Source organism: Sciurus vulgaris (genome assembly GCF_902686455.1).
Source record: "Sciurus vulgaris genome assembly, chromosome: 5".
NCBI lineage: Eukaryota > Metazoa > Chordata > Mammalia > Rodentia > Sciuridae > Sciurus > Sciurus vulgaris.
In genome coordinates, this window is record NC_136465.1 from 170,608,028 (window position 1) to 170,625,316 (window position 17,289).

At 61.9% G+C, this 17,289-nt stretch overlaps 1 protein-coding gene across 3 annotated transcripts in view; it reads right to left on the reverse strand.

Annotated features, from left to right (window-relative positions):
• TMPRSS6 (transmembrane serine protease 6) overlaps positions 1-17,289 on the reverse strand; it is a 33,180-nt gene extending 15,891 nt beyond the window's left edge. Inside the window, exons 1-8 of one of the 3 annotated variants that reach the window (XM_079141618.1) lie at positions 16,611-16,777; positions 13,078-13,274; positions 9,391-9,524; positions 8,882-8,949; positions 8,453-8,637; positions 8,262-8,303; positions 3,612-3,816; positions 1,050-1,186 (exon numbers count right to left, since the gene is read on the reverse strand). In XM_079141618.1, coding sequence (XP_078997744.1) covers positions 1,050-1,186; positions 3,612-3,816; positions 8,262-8,303; positions 8,453-8,637; positions 8,882-8,949; positions 9,391-9,524; positions 13,078-13,273 — 967 coding nt within the window. In that variant the 5' untranslated portion in view covers position 13,274; positions 16,611-16,777. Of the gene's footprint in view, positions 1-1,049; positions 1,187-3,611; positions 3,817-8,261; positions 8,304-8,452; positions 8,638-8,881; positions 8,950-9,390; positions 9,525-13,077; positions 13,275-16,610; positions 16,778-17,081 lie in introns of those variants that run through there. The other 2 variants (XM_079141617.1, XM_079141619.1) reach the window with 2 other exon arrangements.

Consider the following 17,289-nt stretch of genomic DNA (forward strand, 5'->3'; position numbering starts at 1 on the left):
CCCCAGAACTTCCCTTCAGGTGGGGGCAGCTTGCAACCCACACCCCACCCCCTCTCTGCTGTGTGAACCTGACCTTAGACTCCTCATCTGTAAAGTGTGCACCATAATATTTCATAGCCCATGGGACACTGGAGTCCATTAAATAGACAAGACGAGCTCACACAGCCTGGCGTACAGTGCACGCTCAGTAAATGTGAGCTACCGGCGGCAGCGACACAGCCCTTAGCCGCTCACAAAACTGCCCCAGGCTCAGTTATGATGCGAGGGGCCATTGCCCTCTTCCAAGGCGTGGTTCAGTGCGGCGGGATGTGCCTCAGTGGCAGAGTGCGTGCCTGGTCTGCAGGAAGCCCTGGGTTTTACCCCAATGTCCCAAAATTTAAAGGGCGAGGTCTCAGGAGCAGGGCACCCTCGGCTTCCCTGGCCATCTCTCCCCGGGGCCAGTTAGTAACCCGCCTCAGCTTCCCCTCTACCCTGTGCCGAGGGATCCCAAGAAAACCCAGCCCGTACTCACACCCCCGCAGGGCCAGCTGGGGACCTGGGTCACTGTCAGAGACCCCAAAGTTGAGCTGGGAGAGGCAGGGGATGCTGAGTGGGAAGGAGCAGAGTGGGGACGGGTTGGGAAAAGCAGCCCCTCTCTGCTGCCTCCCTTCCCTGGAAAGAGGGCAGTTTGCTCCGCCCACCAGGGGACAGCCATGGGGCTGGGGGCTGGGGCAGGGTCAGCGGGCACCTGGGGCAGCCTGAGCGTCACCCCTGGCTGTGGGCTGGGGTGGCCAGGGCTCAGCCTTGCTGCAAACAGACCCAGTCCATGGTGACCTAGGAGGGTGGAGGGAGCCAGAGACCAGGGGTGGCGGGCTGGGAGGGAAGGCGGGTGAAGACGACAGGAAATGAAAGGGAATGGAGGCAGGACAGAGAGGGGCCCCGTGGGGTGAGGAGTAGAGGAGTGTCCACAACCTTCCTCCTCCCGACCATCCCCACAGGGCAGAGGTGAAGCCCGGCACAGGGGAGGCCCTGAGCTTCCGCCCTGCCCCCCACAACCCCTGACCTCTCACCCTGGAAGGCCACCGGCTGCACCCAGAGCTGGAAGGGGTCGTAGTAGCTGTGCAGGCCCTTCTTCCAGACCACCGCCATGATGGCGCCCGAGGCCAGGACCTCCAGCACAGGCTCCTGACGGCTGCAGCCGTAGACCCTGGCGGGAGAGCAGGACGGCCAGGGCGGCCAGGGTCTGGTCAGGGAGGGCGGCTGGAGGACAGAGGAGGGCGCGTGGGGGTCTGGCCAGGGTTCCCGGCCAGGTTGTGGTTGGCTGCTGGGTGCCCATGGGCAGGTGCCTGCCCCTCTCTGTCCCTCTCACCAGCGGCCCTGGCCACGCCTCAGGATCACTGCGATCCCTGAGTGATCCTGATGGGCAGCCAGCTGGCACCTGAGGGCCGCCCCCCACACCCTGGCTCCTGGCCTTGCTCTGGCCGGGACAGGAGAAGGAAAGCGTGGGGTCTGGCAACACCCCAGGCGTCTACCCAGAGCCTGCCGCCCAGCAGACTCAGGACGTGCAACGGCGTCTTCGGTCATAGACCTTCAGACGTCAGCGGCGTCAGCCCTGGAAAGATGCTTCTGATGTGGTCAAGGTCAACTGCCTGGTTGCAGATGGGGACACTGAGGCCCCACCTCCACTGTCAGGAACAGGCAGGCTGTGGGCACCAGCCCTGGCAGCAGACCCCTTCCCACGTACATGGGCCCCATCATGCCACCTCAGGCAGGGTGTCCCCAGCTCTCTCTGCTTCTCGCCAGCCTCTGGAGTCCTTGCTAACCCCACGGACGGAGGCCCAGGAAGCTAACCACTTGCCTCCCTAGAGCAGGCCACCCAATGTCCTGCAGCTGTTGACCAGGAGCCTACTGTGTGCCACCACCTGGCAGCCGGCCAGGAGGTGCCCAGCAGCAGGAGGAATGGGCCCAGGGTCTCCCAAGGGTGGCCCTTGAGCCCAGGCTTGAGGAAGGTGACTGTCCCCTGGCCCCTGTCTGGGCTCTTGCAGGGGAGGGAGCCGCCTCCTGTCCCAAGCACCCCTCCCTGCCCCTTCCTGGCTGGCTGGGCTTTCTGCCTCCCTGTCCTCTCCCACCACCACGCCCGCCTCACCTCGCAGACTCATCTCTCTGGGGTGTGGGACGAGATAAAAGACGAGATAAAAGGACGTGAAGGGACACGCGAGGGCGCCTGTCTTTAATGGTGCTCTTAGCTTTTATCGTTGGGGGTTATTTCCTAACTTCCAGCGGAGCTCTTATACATAAAACGTGAAGGCACAGAAGCAGGCCCGTGGTTAGAGCTGAGGAGCGTCCCATCTGCCGTCTGTCACCACCAAGGCCCCCCGCCCCCACCCGGCTCTGGGGTGAAAGTTTGAGGACCCCAGTCACTTTAGATCTTCTCCAAGGAGCCCAGATGGAGTGAGCCACCGGCCACAGTGAGTGGGGACAGGGCTGAGCTAGCGGCCAGGCCTCCTCCTCCCCACAAGCTGCCTGGGGGAGGGGGACACTCAGAGAAGCCCCAGGGGAAGCCCGTGATTGTCCCCACCCTCTGGACCTGGAAATCAGATAGCGTCTGGCTTCCCTGCACTCTCCAGCGCCTCCAGGAACCAGCCCACGCACACCCAGATTGAGGTCACCAGGGGCCGGCGCTGGAGGGGTGCAGCCTCAGAGCTGGAGACCCAAGGCCCTGGGTGGGCGGCGCCCAGTCACCCTAAGGCCCACCCTGACCTGAACACAGGCCCCGCCCATCTGCCCAGAAGCTAGCACTGCCCATGAGACCCAGAAACAGCACCAGCTTGGGCCTGGCACAAAACTCAGACTCAGTAGTAACCAGGAGCTGCCCAGCCAGTGTCCCCAGCTTCTGCAGAGCCTCGTAGGCCCAACACACCAGTGACTAAGGCCATTTCCAGTCCTCCTCCCTGCCCACTAGCCCCTGCCCTCTGCTGCATCATGTCCTAAGACCCTCAGTCCCTGCTCAAGGACTTTCAGTAGCTCCTCACTTACCACATATTAAAGTCCACCCTGCTCCTGGTACTCATGACCCTAACAGCTGGGTGCCAACTAGATGGCAGAGAGTGCAAGCGCTAATGACGTGATATCCTGATGAGAGTAGACCCCGCAGGGTGTGACGATGGCTTGCATGGGGGCACTCACTGTGTAAGGATCGTGGCAAAGAGTCTGATTTAAATTCTAATAACGCTGAAAGATAAGCATGACTGCCACTCATTTTTACAGGTGGGGAAACTAAGACTCAGAGAGGCAAAGGAACTTGTTTTAGGGCACACAGCAAGGAAACAGCAGAGCGGGGGAGTTGGGAGTCCAGGCTGCTGCCAGACTGGAATCTTCTAACAAGCCATGTGGCCCTTCAGAGCAGACCTTAGGGGTCACCTAGAACAACTGTTGTGTTACAGATGGGGACACTGAGACTCTGGGACAGGGGACTGCCCACGATACACCGTTTCCAGACTCTCCTCTCCTACCCTCTAGGCGAGTCTGGCTGTCTCCCAGATTCCCAGACCCAATCACAACAGCCGCTTGGCTCAGCCGAGTGTGACGCTTGACCCTAGGTCCCACCCTGCCCGGCCTCCCCTGGGACTCACGAGGTGATGAGCCTCTTCTCTAGGGGCCCCGCCGCGTCGTACATGGCCAGCCGGTCGCGGCACTCAGGCAGGGTCCACTGGAGCCGAAGTTTGAGCATGAAGTCCTCGGGGCCCTGCAGGTGCCACAGGCAGCTGGTGGCCAGGGGGTCGGGCCCCTTCAGCCGCAGGGCCTGGCCCCGGCCCACGTAGCTATAGCGGTAGCAGCCTGGAGGGGGAGAGGGACAGACGGCCTGGCCCCTGTTAGCTGGGGGCCGGGAGCTGCCTGCAGCGGGCAGGAAGGGAGCTGACGGGCTGGCCTGGCGCTGGGTCCCCGAGCCTCTGTCTCCAGCCGCTCCCTCTCCAGGCCCCTCATTTGGTCCCCGCTGCCCATTCATCCCTCATCACGTGATTCCCGGGGCTCTGCCGGCCAGGTGAGCTGCCGGGTCGCCAAGGCCTGTGGGGCGCTGGAAACAGGCACTCACCCACCCCAGGCCACGCAAGAGCCACTCATGCCCCCATGTCACGGGCCGGGCTGGCAAGTCCATACACCTAGGACAAGACCACCTGCAGGACTTCCCGAAATTTCAGATGATGCCAGAGTGCCGGGCACACAGCAGGTGCCCAATAAAGGCAGGTGGGAGTGGGGGAGAGGCAGGAGGTGCAGTGAGAAGTCCTGTGACTTGTCACCCTCAGGTGCCCCGCCAGCCGCCGCCTCCGTCCCTGCCCCCACTCCCCGCCCCCACCACGGGTGCCTCCTCTCTTGTGTTTCCTCTGTGAACGTTGATGCCACTCTAGAGCTGGCAAAGCCGGACTGGCCCCTCCGTTCATTCATTCACCCAAAATGGCTGCTGAGCACGCATGTGGGTTCTGTCTGGGCCCCCAGGGAGCACACACTATCTCATTTAAACCTCAGCCTGACCTGTGAGGCAGGGAGGCCAGGTATCCTGCCAGGAAGTGTAGGGACTGAGGAGTGAACCCTGCTGACTCCAGTCTCTCCTCGGCTGTGTGGCTCTGGGCCAGTGTCTTAGTCACTCTGAGTCCTGGTTAAAGGACCCCATCATAATCCCTGTCCCACCTCCTTCCCTGGCTGGCCCTGAGGACCCAGAGGGGATGGAGGGGACACTCTACTGAAGCTGCTGCCTGTGGCTCAGCTCGCCCCCCACCCCCTGGCCACCCTGCCTCCAGCAGGAGCTCAGGTGTTGGCCCGGGAGCAACAGGGCCTGCTCTCTGTGTCCCCTGCAGCTGCGCAGGCCTGGCTCTTCGTGTCCCTTAATTCCTACTCTTGGATTCTTAAAGTAGCTCCTGGTATTTTAATAATTCCTTTTTTAAATTTTTATTTATTTATTTATTTATTATTTTTTTGGGGGGGTGCTGGGGATCGAACCCAGGGCCCTGTGCTTGCAAGGTGAGCACTCTACCAGCTGAGCTATCTCCCCAGCCCTCTTTTTTTTTTTTTTGAGGCTAATAATTAAGTGTGCCCTGAACCAAACTCCAGTAAGCACAGGTCAACTGTCAGTACACGGGGACAACAGACAGGCAGCCTCACATGCAGAGAGGCCAGCGAGCACACCAGGGGACTGGACTGAGGGCCCCACCGTGTGACTCCACCGAGGCCCAACAGGGGCTACCCTGGAGGCCACCCCAGGTCCATGGGACTGACAGAGGGGCTCACTATCCTTAAAAAAGAGGTCATTTTAAGGCCTCAGGTTCCCACTTGCAAAAGCCAGGCCTGGAGAAGGCGGAGGTTCCTCTGAAAACCTCCAGAGAGGCTGGTCTCTTCCTAACCGCAGGCTGGAGCCCCGGGGAGGGAGGCAGGGCTGGGGGCGCCGCCGGCTTCTAGCCAGTGTGTCTTGGGTGCAGTGCCCCACACGCGGCGGCAGCCTGGGGCCGCACATTTCTGAACTCCAGACAAGACCTGCCCAGGATGCCTGCCGGGGTTCCAGAGAGCCAAGTTTGAGAATCTCTGCCATAAGCCAGGAAGGAGGGGAAAGGCAGGGAGTTGTCCCCTGACCAAAATCACGGATCCAGACAGAGAAATGAAGCAAGAACTGTTGCACTGAGAGCCACGTGGAGGCCACAGTGACGTGGAGCTTCTGAAGGCGGGGCCTCCTGGGGTCTCTCTGGGGTCAAGGTCAAAGCCCTTTTCAGAAGGGCACTAATTGTCTTTGGAGTGCAGGCTTCTAGGGTGGCGGGATCGGACGTCCTGCCAGCGGAGCCCCGTGTGCATCAACGCCCAGCAGCCTTCCCGAAGATGGACCCCAAGAGGCCACAAGAGTCCACCGGGGTCACTCTCCCAGTTATATCCATTTGGGGGAAATAGTTATCACTTATAAAAAACAGCTTGGTAATATCCATGGCTTCTTTTGTATTAATATAAGCTAGAAATGAATAAACAAATTATTTTAATACTTTGTTACCTAAACCCTGTAAATGAAGGCCCTTTGGAGTCCCCAGTAACTTCTAAAGAGCACCAAGGAGTCCTGGGAGCAAACCTGGACAGGCGTGGCCCTGAGGGGGTCGGAGAGAATTTCGGGCTCTGTGAGCTAAGGGGCTGTGATGTAGCTGCTTCTAGCACAAGAAAGGAAATTAGTTTTCCCTTCTTTTAAAACTGAGAAAATCACCCAGCTACCGGGCCACACGGCAGGCGTGGAAGGCCAGACTGGTGTGCAGGCTGCGGCTAGCCAACCCCTGTCCATAGCTGCGTGTCAGCCGAGGTGGCCCTGACCTCCCAGGGCCATTGAGGATCCAGTCCAGCCCTGGTAGGGTTACGTGATAATCCCCAGAAGACAGATGCACTGCAAATTTTCCTGGTTCAGCCAAAGCAGTCAACCCAGAGGCTGTGGCTTTATTGCCTTGTGGACATCAACCAGCTTTGTCTAACTTGGTCATCCCACCCCAGAATTCTGACGATGATACCTAGGTAGGTGGATGGATGGATAGATAGATAGATAGATAGATAGGAAGATAGGGAGATGGATAGACAGGGAGATAGATAGGGATATAGATATGTAGATGATAGATAGGGAGATAGATAGATAGATAGATAGACAGGGAGATAGAGAGATAGATAGATAATAGAGAGATGGATAGATAGGGAGATAGGGAGATGGATAGACAGGGAGATAGATAGACAGGGAGGGAGATGAATAGATAGATAGGGATATAGATATGTAGATGATAGATAGGGAGATAGATAGATAGATAATAGAGAGATGGATAGATAGGGAGATGGATAGACAGGGAGGGAGATGAATAGATAGATAGGGATATAGATATATAGATGATAGATAGGGAGATAGATAGATAATAGAGAGATGGATAGATAGGGAGATATATAGACAGGGAGATAGATAGATAGATAGATAGATAGATAGATAGATAGATAGATAGATAGATAGATGATAGATAGATCGATAGATAGATAGGAAGATAGGGAGATGGATAGACAGGGAGATAGATAGGGAGGGAGAGGAATAGATAGATAGGGATATAGATATGTAGATGATAGGGAGATAGATAGATAGATAGATAATAGAGAGATGGATAGATAGGGAGACAGGGAGATGGATAGACAGGGAGGGAGATGGATAGATAGATAGGGATATAGATATGTAGATGATAGATAGGGAGATAGATAGATAGATAGATAGATAGATAGATAGATAGATAGACAGGGAGATAGGGAGATAGATAATAGAGAGATGGATAGATAGGGAGATAGGGAGGTAGATAGATGGAAATAGACTAATAAATAGGGAAATAGATAGGGAGATGATAGATAGGGAGATGATAGATAGGGAGATGGGTAGATAGGGAAATAGGGAGATATGGAGATAGATAGATAGATAGATAGATAGATAGATAGATAGATAGATAGATAGATAGATAGAGGAAGTAGAGAGAGAAATGATGGATCACTGTCTTGTACTCTTGACCATCTTACAGGATTCCTTATTCATGAGTCAAATTAATCTTTGACACATGCTCACTCTTTGTATGAGAATCACAATTTTAACTTTTTGAAAATTGTGCTTTGACTCCAAACCACCAACAAAGCAGCTGAGCAGCAGGACAAGAGAAGGGAGGGTCAGACAAGGTGTAACTGGGTCAGACAAGGTGTCTCTGAGAAGGTGCAGAGAGGCACTGGTGGAAACTCTAGCTAGTATAGGAGGAAACTGAGAATTCAGGACTTGTGCTCAGGATTGTGGGGCAAGCGGCCCAGGCAGTGCACTGCACAACCACCCCAGAGCTGCCAGTCCACAGACGGCAATGTGGACAGCACCCCAGCCTAGCACAACAGGGTGGCCCAGCGGGTACTGCTTCCCAGGACTCAGCAGAAGACTGGGGTCTCAAAGAGAAACAGGCAACTCTAAGGACGTGGCACCAGGCAGGAAGGAGGGACAGGGTGGACCCACAGAAGAGTCGCCTCCAAAGCATCGAGCTTAAACCCCAATGCGCCTGCATCGCAAGGCCGCCCTCCCTGAAAACACGGCTGGCGGTCCCGTTCAAGGACAGCAGGCAGCCGTCTCGCTGGTGCACAGGCACGCAGGCTCACGTGTCCCTCCCACGGCCTACCACGCACCCTGGGCCCCAGCCGGGCTCCCTGCACCCAGCGCGGGACCAGGAGAAGCAACCCCAGGGCAGCGGGCCCAGGTGGAAGGAGGCGCGTACCCAGCGTGGCGTTCAGGGCGACCACGTCTTTCACACCGGCTTCTGTTGAAGGAAGCGACAAACAGCCCCGGTGAACAGCAAGGCGCGGCCAGACGCGGCCAGCCCGGAGGACAGCGGCCAGCCCGGCCCAGGTCTCCGCCCGCCCCGCCCGCCGGCTGGCCGGGTGCCCCACCCCAGGGGCCGCCACTGACCCAGGATCACCAGGCCCTCGGGGTCCAGCGCGTACTCCGCTGCGTCCAGGGCCGGCGCCGAGCCGTTGGCCGCGGTCAGCAGCCCCTCCACCAGCAGTGCCCGCACCTCCTCGGCGCTCAGGGCCGGCCGGCGGCGCTCGGGGATTTGGAGGATGAACCAGAAGAAGCAGGTGAGGGGTCCCTCCCTAGGACAGGCGGGAGAGGGGCCCTGTGCCACTGCGGCCCGGCCAACACCACCGGGCAGGGGAGCTCATGGGCCGGGCTGGGTGGTCAGCCGGGGTCCTGCTCCGTGAAGGGGTCGGGAGCCGGGCCGGTTCCCGCTGGCTCCCGGCTCAGCGTCCCCACCTGGGAAGCCCCAGGCGCCAAAGCCCCCACCCTCTCATTGAGTCTGGGGTCCCTGCAGGGGTCCCTGGGGAGGGGGCCACTCACCCAAAGGCGTAGACGGAGCTGGCGTTGTAGTAGGCGCCCAGCCGGGTGCTGGCAATGAGCTCCCTGAGCTGCGGGGACAGGGCCCTGGTGACCCGCATGACCCCACCCACTCGGGGCCTCCGGCTGGGGGCAGCCGTGGTCACTCATGGCCAGGGCCCTGCTCCCTGCCCCCCTCGCCCAGTGCCCACCTCCCCGCCTGGCCCCGGCCCTCGGCAGGTCTCCTCCACTCTGAGACCCCTCGGTTCCCGTGCCCCTGTCCCCACCAGGCCAAGGAGGCGGGGACTCCATCCACCTCCAGCCATCATGCGGAGGCTGGGCACACTACTGCTGGGTAGCGGGTGCAGGACGGCCCACCCAGAAGCAGGGCAGTCCCCGGCCACCCCAGCAAGAGGCACAATCAGGGTCCCGTCCTCGGGCATCTGACCCGAGTGCCCACTACCTGGCCCGCCTGCAGCAGGTGGCTCCACAGGCCAGGGCCCAGCCGGCCACCCACACTCCAGCCTCCCTACCATCCTCTGGGCCTTGGCAGACTCGCTGCGGAAGACGCTGGACTCCCGTCGGGCCAGGTCCTGGGAGAAGTGGCGATTGAGCACGCGCAGGCTTCCCGCGTACACCTGGCTGACCGTCACCTCCGCCCGGTACCCTGCCAGGGAGGAGCCAGCAGTGACCACAGGGGCCTCTCCTCCGGCCGCTGGTCCAGTCCCAGGGTCTTGGGCTCCAAGACATGGTGGCCATCACTGCCTCCTTGTGGCCTTACCATTGCCACCTCCGTCATGGGCCTCCAGAATCTATCGGATGACAACTAGCTCCAGGGGCCAGGGAGGACAGAAGCCACAGACGGATGGCGTCCCAAAGGCTCCCGGTGAGAGGCCAACCCAGTGACCAGCCCTGGACGGCATGAAGCCAGGAAACTCTCATGGACAAAGGGTCCAGTTCAGGGGTTGGCACCTCTGGGCTCCTCCAGCTGGTCCAGGATGCCCCAGGTGTGTGCCAAGGCCCTGCCACGTGGGTGCACTGGTGAACCAAGACAGACGCTCCTCCCGTGACTAGTGAGACTCGCTATTCCAGCCACGCCCAGCATGCAGGAGCCACCCAGGAGGGGTGCCATCAAGCACAAGGTGCCACAGGGGGACATGACACAGGACACAAGCCTGAGCCACAGTGACCCTCCAGTTGAGATGTGAGAACTGGACTGGACGGGGGTCACAGCATGTGCAAAGGCCCTGAGGCAGAGAGGCCCTGGTAAGGACCAGGGCTAACAGCCCTTTTGGCTGCAGCAGTTGGGTGGCGAGCAGCGGGAGGCTGTGCCATCAGCAGGGCGGGCTGGAGTCTTAGCCGCGAGCAAAGGAAACCATGAAAGGCTTTGCTCAGGGGCGACAACATCAGGTTTCCGTTCCCCGCAGACTGTTTTGACTGGCGTGAAGAGAGTGGTTCATAGCCCTGGTTTATACCTCTGTTCATTGGCTCAGCAAACGTGCACCGAGAACCTACTAGAAACTGTCTAAAGCACTTGTGAAAACATCACTGTAACAAGTAACAAACACTGAAGGGAACAGCCTGCCCTGAAGAACTAGTCAGCTCGCAATGAAGGCGGCAAACCACACAGAACATGCCGGACAGAATAAGTGCTGTGGCCCCAGGGGCTGGCGTGGCGCACACAGAGGCCAGGGAAAAGTGGACAGAGAGTGCCCGAGGACGGGCATCGGCGGGGAGAGCAGGCCAGAGAGGGAGGAGCAGGTGCAAAGGCCCTGTGGCAGGAGCTTCCCCAGTGTGTTCCGGGAGCAGCAGAGGGAGTGAGGGGCGGAGGGGAGCCTGGTGGGAGGAGAGGCACCAAGGGCTTGGGAGCCGGGAGGACCGGGTTTGACTCCAAGCAAGACGGTGGTGTGGAAGGGTGACGCAGAGGGAGTGACTTGATTCACCACATGAAATGGTCCCTCTGCTTTGCTGTTGAGAAAGGCTCTGAGGCGTCCGGGCGGAGCGGGACCCCAGCAGACTCCTGAGGAGTACGGGCGGAGCCTCCAGCTGAGGCGCGGCCGGGCTGGACTGGGCTTGGCGGTGGAGAGCCGGCCATGGGGCTGGCGGGAGGTTTACTTGGGAGTTAGAGCCGACCCAGTTTCTGGAAGGTCGGGGCTGGGTAGGAGCAGGGGAGGAGTCAGAAGCAGCTGGAAGGGGGACGTGGATGCCAGGGGCTGGGGCATTCTGCCCACGAGGGTCGGCGAGACATCGGCAGGAGAGCAGGGACCGCGCCCTGCGGAGACAGGCTGGACACGCAAACCTGGGAGTCACCGGGGAACACGGGACATGGAAGCCTCTGGTGGGAGGAGAGGCCCCTCAGCAAAGGACCTGAAGAGGAGCGGGGCCGGGAGGAAGGGCGTCCAGTGGAGGGCGGGAGCCCTGGGTACAGCCACGCTGCCGCAGGCCCGGTCACCAGGGTCAGCAACTCTTTAGACCGTGTCTGCACGTAGTAGGTGCTCAATAAATATGCGTTCAGTCCATGGACCTCGGCTTGGAAGCCACCGTCTCCACTAGCCCACAAGCTGCGGGAGCTGCGGGGAGGGTGGAGCCAGCGGTGGGGACTGAGCCCGTGGCCCCCTCGGCAGCTCCCCCCAGGGAGGGCGAGCAGAGAAATGGAGGACGGAGGGTCTCTGCTGGGCCCCTCTTCTGGGTGTTCGTACTCCCGCCAAAGCAGGAGGCAGGGCGGGGAGGTGGGGCAGCGGCCCCCTGGGGAGGGAGAGGACGGGATGGCCTTGGTGGCGCCGAGGGCCAGGCAACTGTGCAGAGCAGAGGGTCAGCGCTGCCTCCCCGGCAACTCTGGGTCAGAGCGCTGGGTTCAGGCAGCTGCTCCTCGGGGGCTGGTCCTGCACCATGTCCCTGGTCACTGGCCACTGGGAGACCAGGACACCACTCTGACCCATCTCCCTGGCCGGTGCCCGTAGGTGCTGCGAAGCTGGCTGGGCAGGAGGCGCGTTGGCACAGCTCCCAGGGCCTCCTGCACCCTTCGTCCCCGAGGGGTGACTGTCTGTGGAGAGGCGATTGGCGGGTGCGTCCCTGCCCCAAAGCCGGGCTCCCCGCAGACTCGACACCGGCCACCGAGGAGGCCCGGCGGCCCTGCGCTCTCGGGTGCTGGCTTCCTGCCGGTGGTGAGCGCACGGTCTCCGTTTCTGGTGCACAGCAGGACCTATGCGTCACTGCCCATGTGTGGGTCCGGCCTGGGGGTCCCAGCTGCGTCACCGGGGCTTCCCGACGCCCTCGCCCGCCCTGCCTGTGCGGGGCCGGGCAGCTCCGTCGCCACAGAGGCTGCTCCACAGAGGCTGCGGCTCCTTAGCGGGCCTGAGGCTGCCCCGTGCCCAGCACACCTGCAGCCCTGGGGACCCCGGCGGGCGGGCCAGGGCAGCCCTGCCAGAGCTCCTGGGCCCCTCGGCTTCCTGTGCCCGCATGGCACTGTCGTGTCTGGTTCCGCGGCAGCGTTACCAGAGAGGAGCTGTCCCCAGAAGCTGGCACAGAGCCCCTGCGAAGCAGGCGCCCGCGCCTACCGGGTGGATGGAGGACCTTCCACAAGGCCCAGGGCGCCTCTCCAGCAGGACGAGGCCGCGGACCCAGCTCTCCTGTCACCAGGAGCTGGACGGCTGTTCCGTCTCCACCGGTTTTAGGGAAGGACCAGGAGACGCTCAGGAGCACCAGTCGGGGGGGGGGGGGGGGGCGCTGTGCCGGAGCAGGGGAGGCCCCTGGGGGACGGCCGAGGCCACCTCACCAGGCAAGCCGGCGTCCAGGAGGCGGACGCGTCCGCAGCCTGGCCATGCCGCTACCTGTCACCATGCCTGCATGCTGGGTGCTGGGGACCAAGAGGTCACGGAACATGGTCCCCTCCCTGAAGGACATCGCAGCTGGGCCATGTGGGCAGGGGCACTAATGGGCAGCAGCACCACCAGTGCCTCTGGGCTGCCTGCGCTGAGCACCCGGCCACAGGGCCCCCCAGGAGGCCAGCGGTGGGCGAGGCGCCGTCACTCAGTGGGTACCCGCTTCCCAGTGGGTAGAAGCCGGCGGCAGCTGAGCCCCAGGACCGGCCCCCAGGGGCTCCGAGGGACTCTGGGGACCCAGAGAGCAACACCTGCCCGAGGCCACACAGGGTGTGGCCTTGCTGAACCCGGGCCTGGCCTGTCCCCAGGTGTACCTCCCACGCGGGCCCAGGGCGTTACCTAGGAAATACCAGAGCATCACCCCGGCCGAAGCCAGCACGGCCAGCGCCAGCCACAGGGGCGCCAGGCGGAGACAGTCCCGGACCTTCCTCTTGGCGTCCTCAGGGGCCTGGAACATCCCCTCTGGCTCGGGGTCCTCACCGTCACCTCCGTCACCCTGGCCACCCGCTGCCTGGGGGGCCTGGGCCATGGGCATCCTGGGGGGACAGAGCAGAGCTGGATGCAGCCTGGCATTGGCAAGGAGCCCTTGCTGAGCCCAGGGCGCCCAAAGCGAGGCAGTGCCCCTGCCTTTTGAGTGGAAGGGAAGTGACCCCAAGTCACTGTGACCGCGACCCCAGGTGGGTGCCAAGCAGGCCCAGAGGACAGCAAGCCTCAGAGCAGCTGGCCCCTGAGGACACGCCGCTGAGCTGGCCTGGGCCTGGCCAGCCACCCCTGCACCCCACCATGTCCCTGTGAACGGAGAAGGACTTGTCAGTGCCCCCCCGGGCGGAACCCACAGGCAGCTGGGCACAGGGGCAGGGCTCCTGCCCGGCTCCCTCGCAGGTGGGGCTCTGGCCAGTGGAGCTGCCTGGAAGGCCAGCAGTCAGCATCCCGGAGCCCTGGGCCAGCGCTCTGCTGGATGGGGACCTGCCTCCTAGGCTGCACCAACCCTGTCCCCTTACTCCCAAAGCCTCAGGGGCCAAGGAAGGGGCCAAGAGTGGGAACTCACTGGGTTCCCCAGGAGACAGTGCCCATCACTTCACTTAATCCCTGGGTCACTGGAATGAGGGACCATGGTCCCCATGGGTTCTCGCCCCACCCACTCTGCACAGGCCCCTCACATAGGTTTCTCACTTAGACCTCCAAACACCTCTCAATAGTCTGTACCATTGTACAGATGGGGAAACTGACCCCCCACATCACCTGTCAACAACTCAGTCCAGGGTTTTCCCAGAGTGATTTGAATACCTGGCATTTTACAGACCAAAAAAAAAAAAAAATCAAAGCCCAGAGAAGATAAGTCCCTTGCCCAAAGTCACACAGCAGGCAAGCAGGAGTTGAGCCCTGTCTCTGCTCTTTCCCTCCTCTGAAAACAAGTCGTTAATTAATGAATCATGATTCAGCGGCCCCTGTGCATGGCGCCCCTCGGTGCCCCACGCAGCCACTCTATCTTCAGACTCTCCAAAGCAAACTCCTAGCTACTTGGCTTCTCAGGCAGGTTTTCCTGGGGTCCAGAGAAGCCCCTGTGCCCACCTCCCCACAGAGCAGCAGCTCCAGACCCTCGACGTGCGTCTCCTCTCAGCCCATACACGGCCTGTGGCTTTCAAAGGCACCCTCGGAATAAGCGCTGGCAGAAGAGACTGGATTCACCTGGCTTCTTTGTCACTTCCCACCTGGTCTGGAGCGGCCTCCCGGAGAGGCCCAGCAGTCTCCCTGCCTCCCAGCCCCTCCTCCAGTATGTCCTCCCCCTGGCACCAGAGGGGTCTCCCTGCCCAGCGTCAACCATTCGCCTGTGCAGACGCGTCCAGGGTTCCCAGCAGCCAGGACCCACAGCCCTCGCTGGGGAGTCCAGGGCCCTCTGTGGCCCAAACGCCCATCACACGCATTGCCTCTCGGCCATGTAGCCTGGCTTAGTGCCGCCATGCCCTGGGCCTGGACCCCAGGGAACCCCTCCTGGGTTACCTGTTGGCCTTGGGTCCCAGGGTCCAGACTCTGGCTACTTAAGGCACCTGTCCCTGGGCAGCCCTCGATCAGACCAACGGCCTGCCTGGCTTGGGGCCTCGCCTCTCTCCCCAGGAAGGAAGGCAGGGACCCGGCTGGGGTGCAGCTCAGCCCATGCGCGAAAGGCAGGGGTGTGTCATGGTCACCTCCAGGGTCCCCTGGGAACCAGTGCAGGGCCTGCCACGTGAGCAGAGTGGACGAAAGGAAGATGGCGGAGCACTTGCTCTCCAGGGACTGGGCTGGGGGACGAGCTGGCCTGGGCAGGCTGAGCTTCAGTTTCGGGTCACCTTATTCTTACCAGGCGCCTGCCCGGAACCAGACTCCGCTGGGCCAGGGTCACACCATGACACCTGGCAGTTCCCAGGTCCACCCACCAGGGAAGCCACGGCCCCACCTTCCAAATGCCCGGAACCCGCCGCTTCTCGGCACCTCCGTGGACTGTCCAAACCACGTGCTTTCACCTCGCTCACCCAGTCACACCTTCGGTCACTACGAGTCCCACGGCAGCCAGTTACCTGACCACAGATTCACACAGGCCACCAGTGTCCTGGCCACACCCCCGGCTCGCGACCCGCAGCCCCACCTCCCCAGGGCCCTGCCTGCAGACCTTCCCTCCATTTGCCTGGACGTGGCCCTCCCGCCTCCCTTGCTCAGACGCCACCTCTCCGGGCCACCTGCCCTGCCCTCCTGCCTCTCTCTGCTGAGTCTTCCTTGGCAGCACTGGAGACCTAGACTGCAGGGTGTGCTCTGCGCCCGAGTCTCGTCCCTGGCTGCAAGCGGGCCAGCAGCAGGGCTCGGTGCGCTCCGGCCGCACACCCCCGCCCCGCAGAGGCATGGAGCAGACCTCAGCTGTGCTTTTTTGTTTTGCAGTCCTGGGGACTGAACCCAGGGCCTCCTACATGCTAGGCAGACACCCTACCACTAAGCCACCCCAACCCCTTTTTTATTTTAGTCTCACACTAAGTTACTGAGGCTGGCCTCAAACTTGTAATCCTCCTACCTGGGCCTCCCGAGTCACTGGGGTGACAGGTGTGCGCCACCATACCCAGCTTCAGTTGTTTTCGGAAGAGTGAATGGAGGGACCCCGGTTCCTCGGCCCACCCCTCCCTCCTCGCTCCCCACCCTCTTCCCATCCCCGTGACATCTCCTTCTCGTGGTTACGGATCTGAGCCATGAGCAGGGTGGCAGACTTACGTGGCAAGCCTGGGGCAGAGACCATGGCTTGGATCTTGAGCACCCCAGCCTCTTCCTGGCCAAGGGTGGCTTCCCTCTGCCTTCCCCCAGGCACCCACCTGCTGACCTTGCCAGCTCTCCGCTGAGACTGTGCCCCAGCAACCCCCAGAGCATGGCAGGACGGGGGCTGCCCCATGCCTGCCCACACAGAGGGCATCTGGAAGGAGGGACCAGGCCCTGGTTGCCCTGGCAACCTTCTCCCTGCCAGCAGCACCTGGAGCCCACCCTGGCCCCGCTCCCACGCCCCCTCCCTCCTGACCACTAGAGGGCCCTCTGCTGGCCCAACCCTGCGCTCCCTGGGCAGTGCCTCCCCAGGAGAGGGCCAGGTGCTGGCATCGCAGACCGGAATCAACCATGACCATGAGCCTACTGTGCGCCAGCCCTGAGCCCACACCGTACAGATGCTCTCCTCCGCCTCTGCAGCCTGGCTGTCTCTACGCGGAAACCAGCCCAGGGAGCTGGAATCGCCCCGCCAGGGTAGCGCACAGAGGGCCGAGCAGCCGACCTGCGTCCAGGAGGCGTGGTCAGGGGCCTGGGGCCTGGAGGAACCCCTGCATGGCTACCGCAACTGAGGGTGCTCGACCCACGTGCACACTCACCCACACGAGCTCAGTGGAGACCCTCGGGGGGACCACACCTGCACACGGCTCGCAGACTCACGCACACCAGCCTCACACCACGGCTGAGGACGACTCCAGCCTCCAGCCGGGGCCGGGACTGCACTCAGCACGCAGGTGCAGCTGGGGCTCTGGGTCTGGGTCACACTCAGGAAAGCCCTGGGGCAGCAGGACGTGGAGGGGCAGCAGGTTCAGAGCACAGGGTGGGGTAGGGGTTCTGTGGGGGTGTCAGGCTCCCCCTGCCCTGGCCCCTTGGTTGGGCCAGCCAGCACAGGACCTGCCTGCCCCTGAGGTGCCCACCGCTGGACTCGCTCCCCTGGGCTGTGCCGGAGGCCCTGCAGGCCCAGCCTGGGAGCAGAGGCCTGGCTCAGGCCCAGGAAGCCGATCTGGCGCTTGGAGGGCTCACTGTCACCAGCCATCAACCCTGGTCCCCAGGCCCGAGGCCCGGCTTACCTTCAGGCGTGGCAGGTGGGCGCCGGCCGCTCTCAGGCCGCAGGAGCCTCTGTTTGTCCAGGCCAAGGTCTCTCCACCCCCACCTGGCCAGCCTGGGCTGGATCAATGGCCCGGGCCCATGGCTGGGGTGCCTGGCCCTTGTCCCCTGTGGCCTGTGGCCCCAGGCTCCACAGGGCTCGTGCTGGGTGCAGGAGGGCGCAGTGGCTGA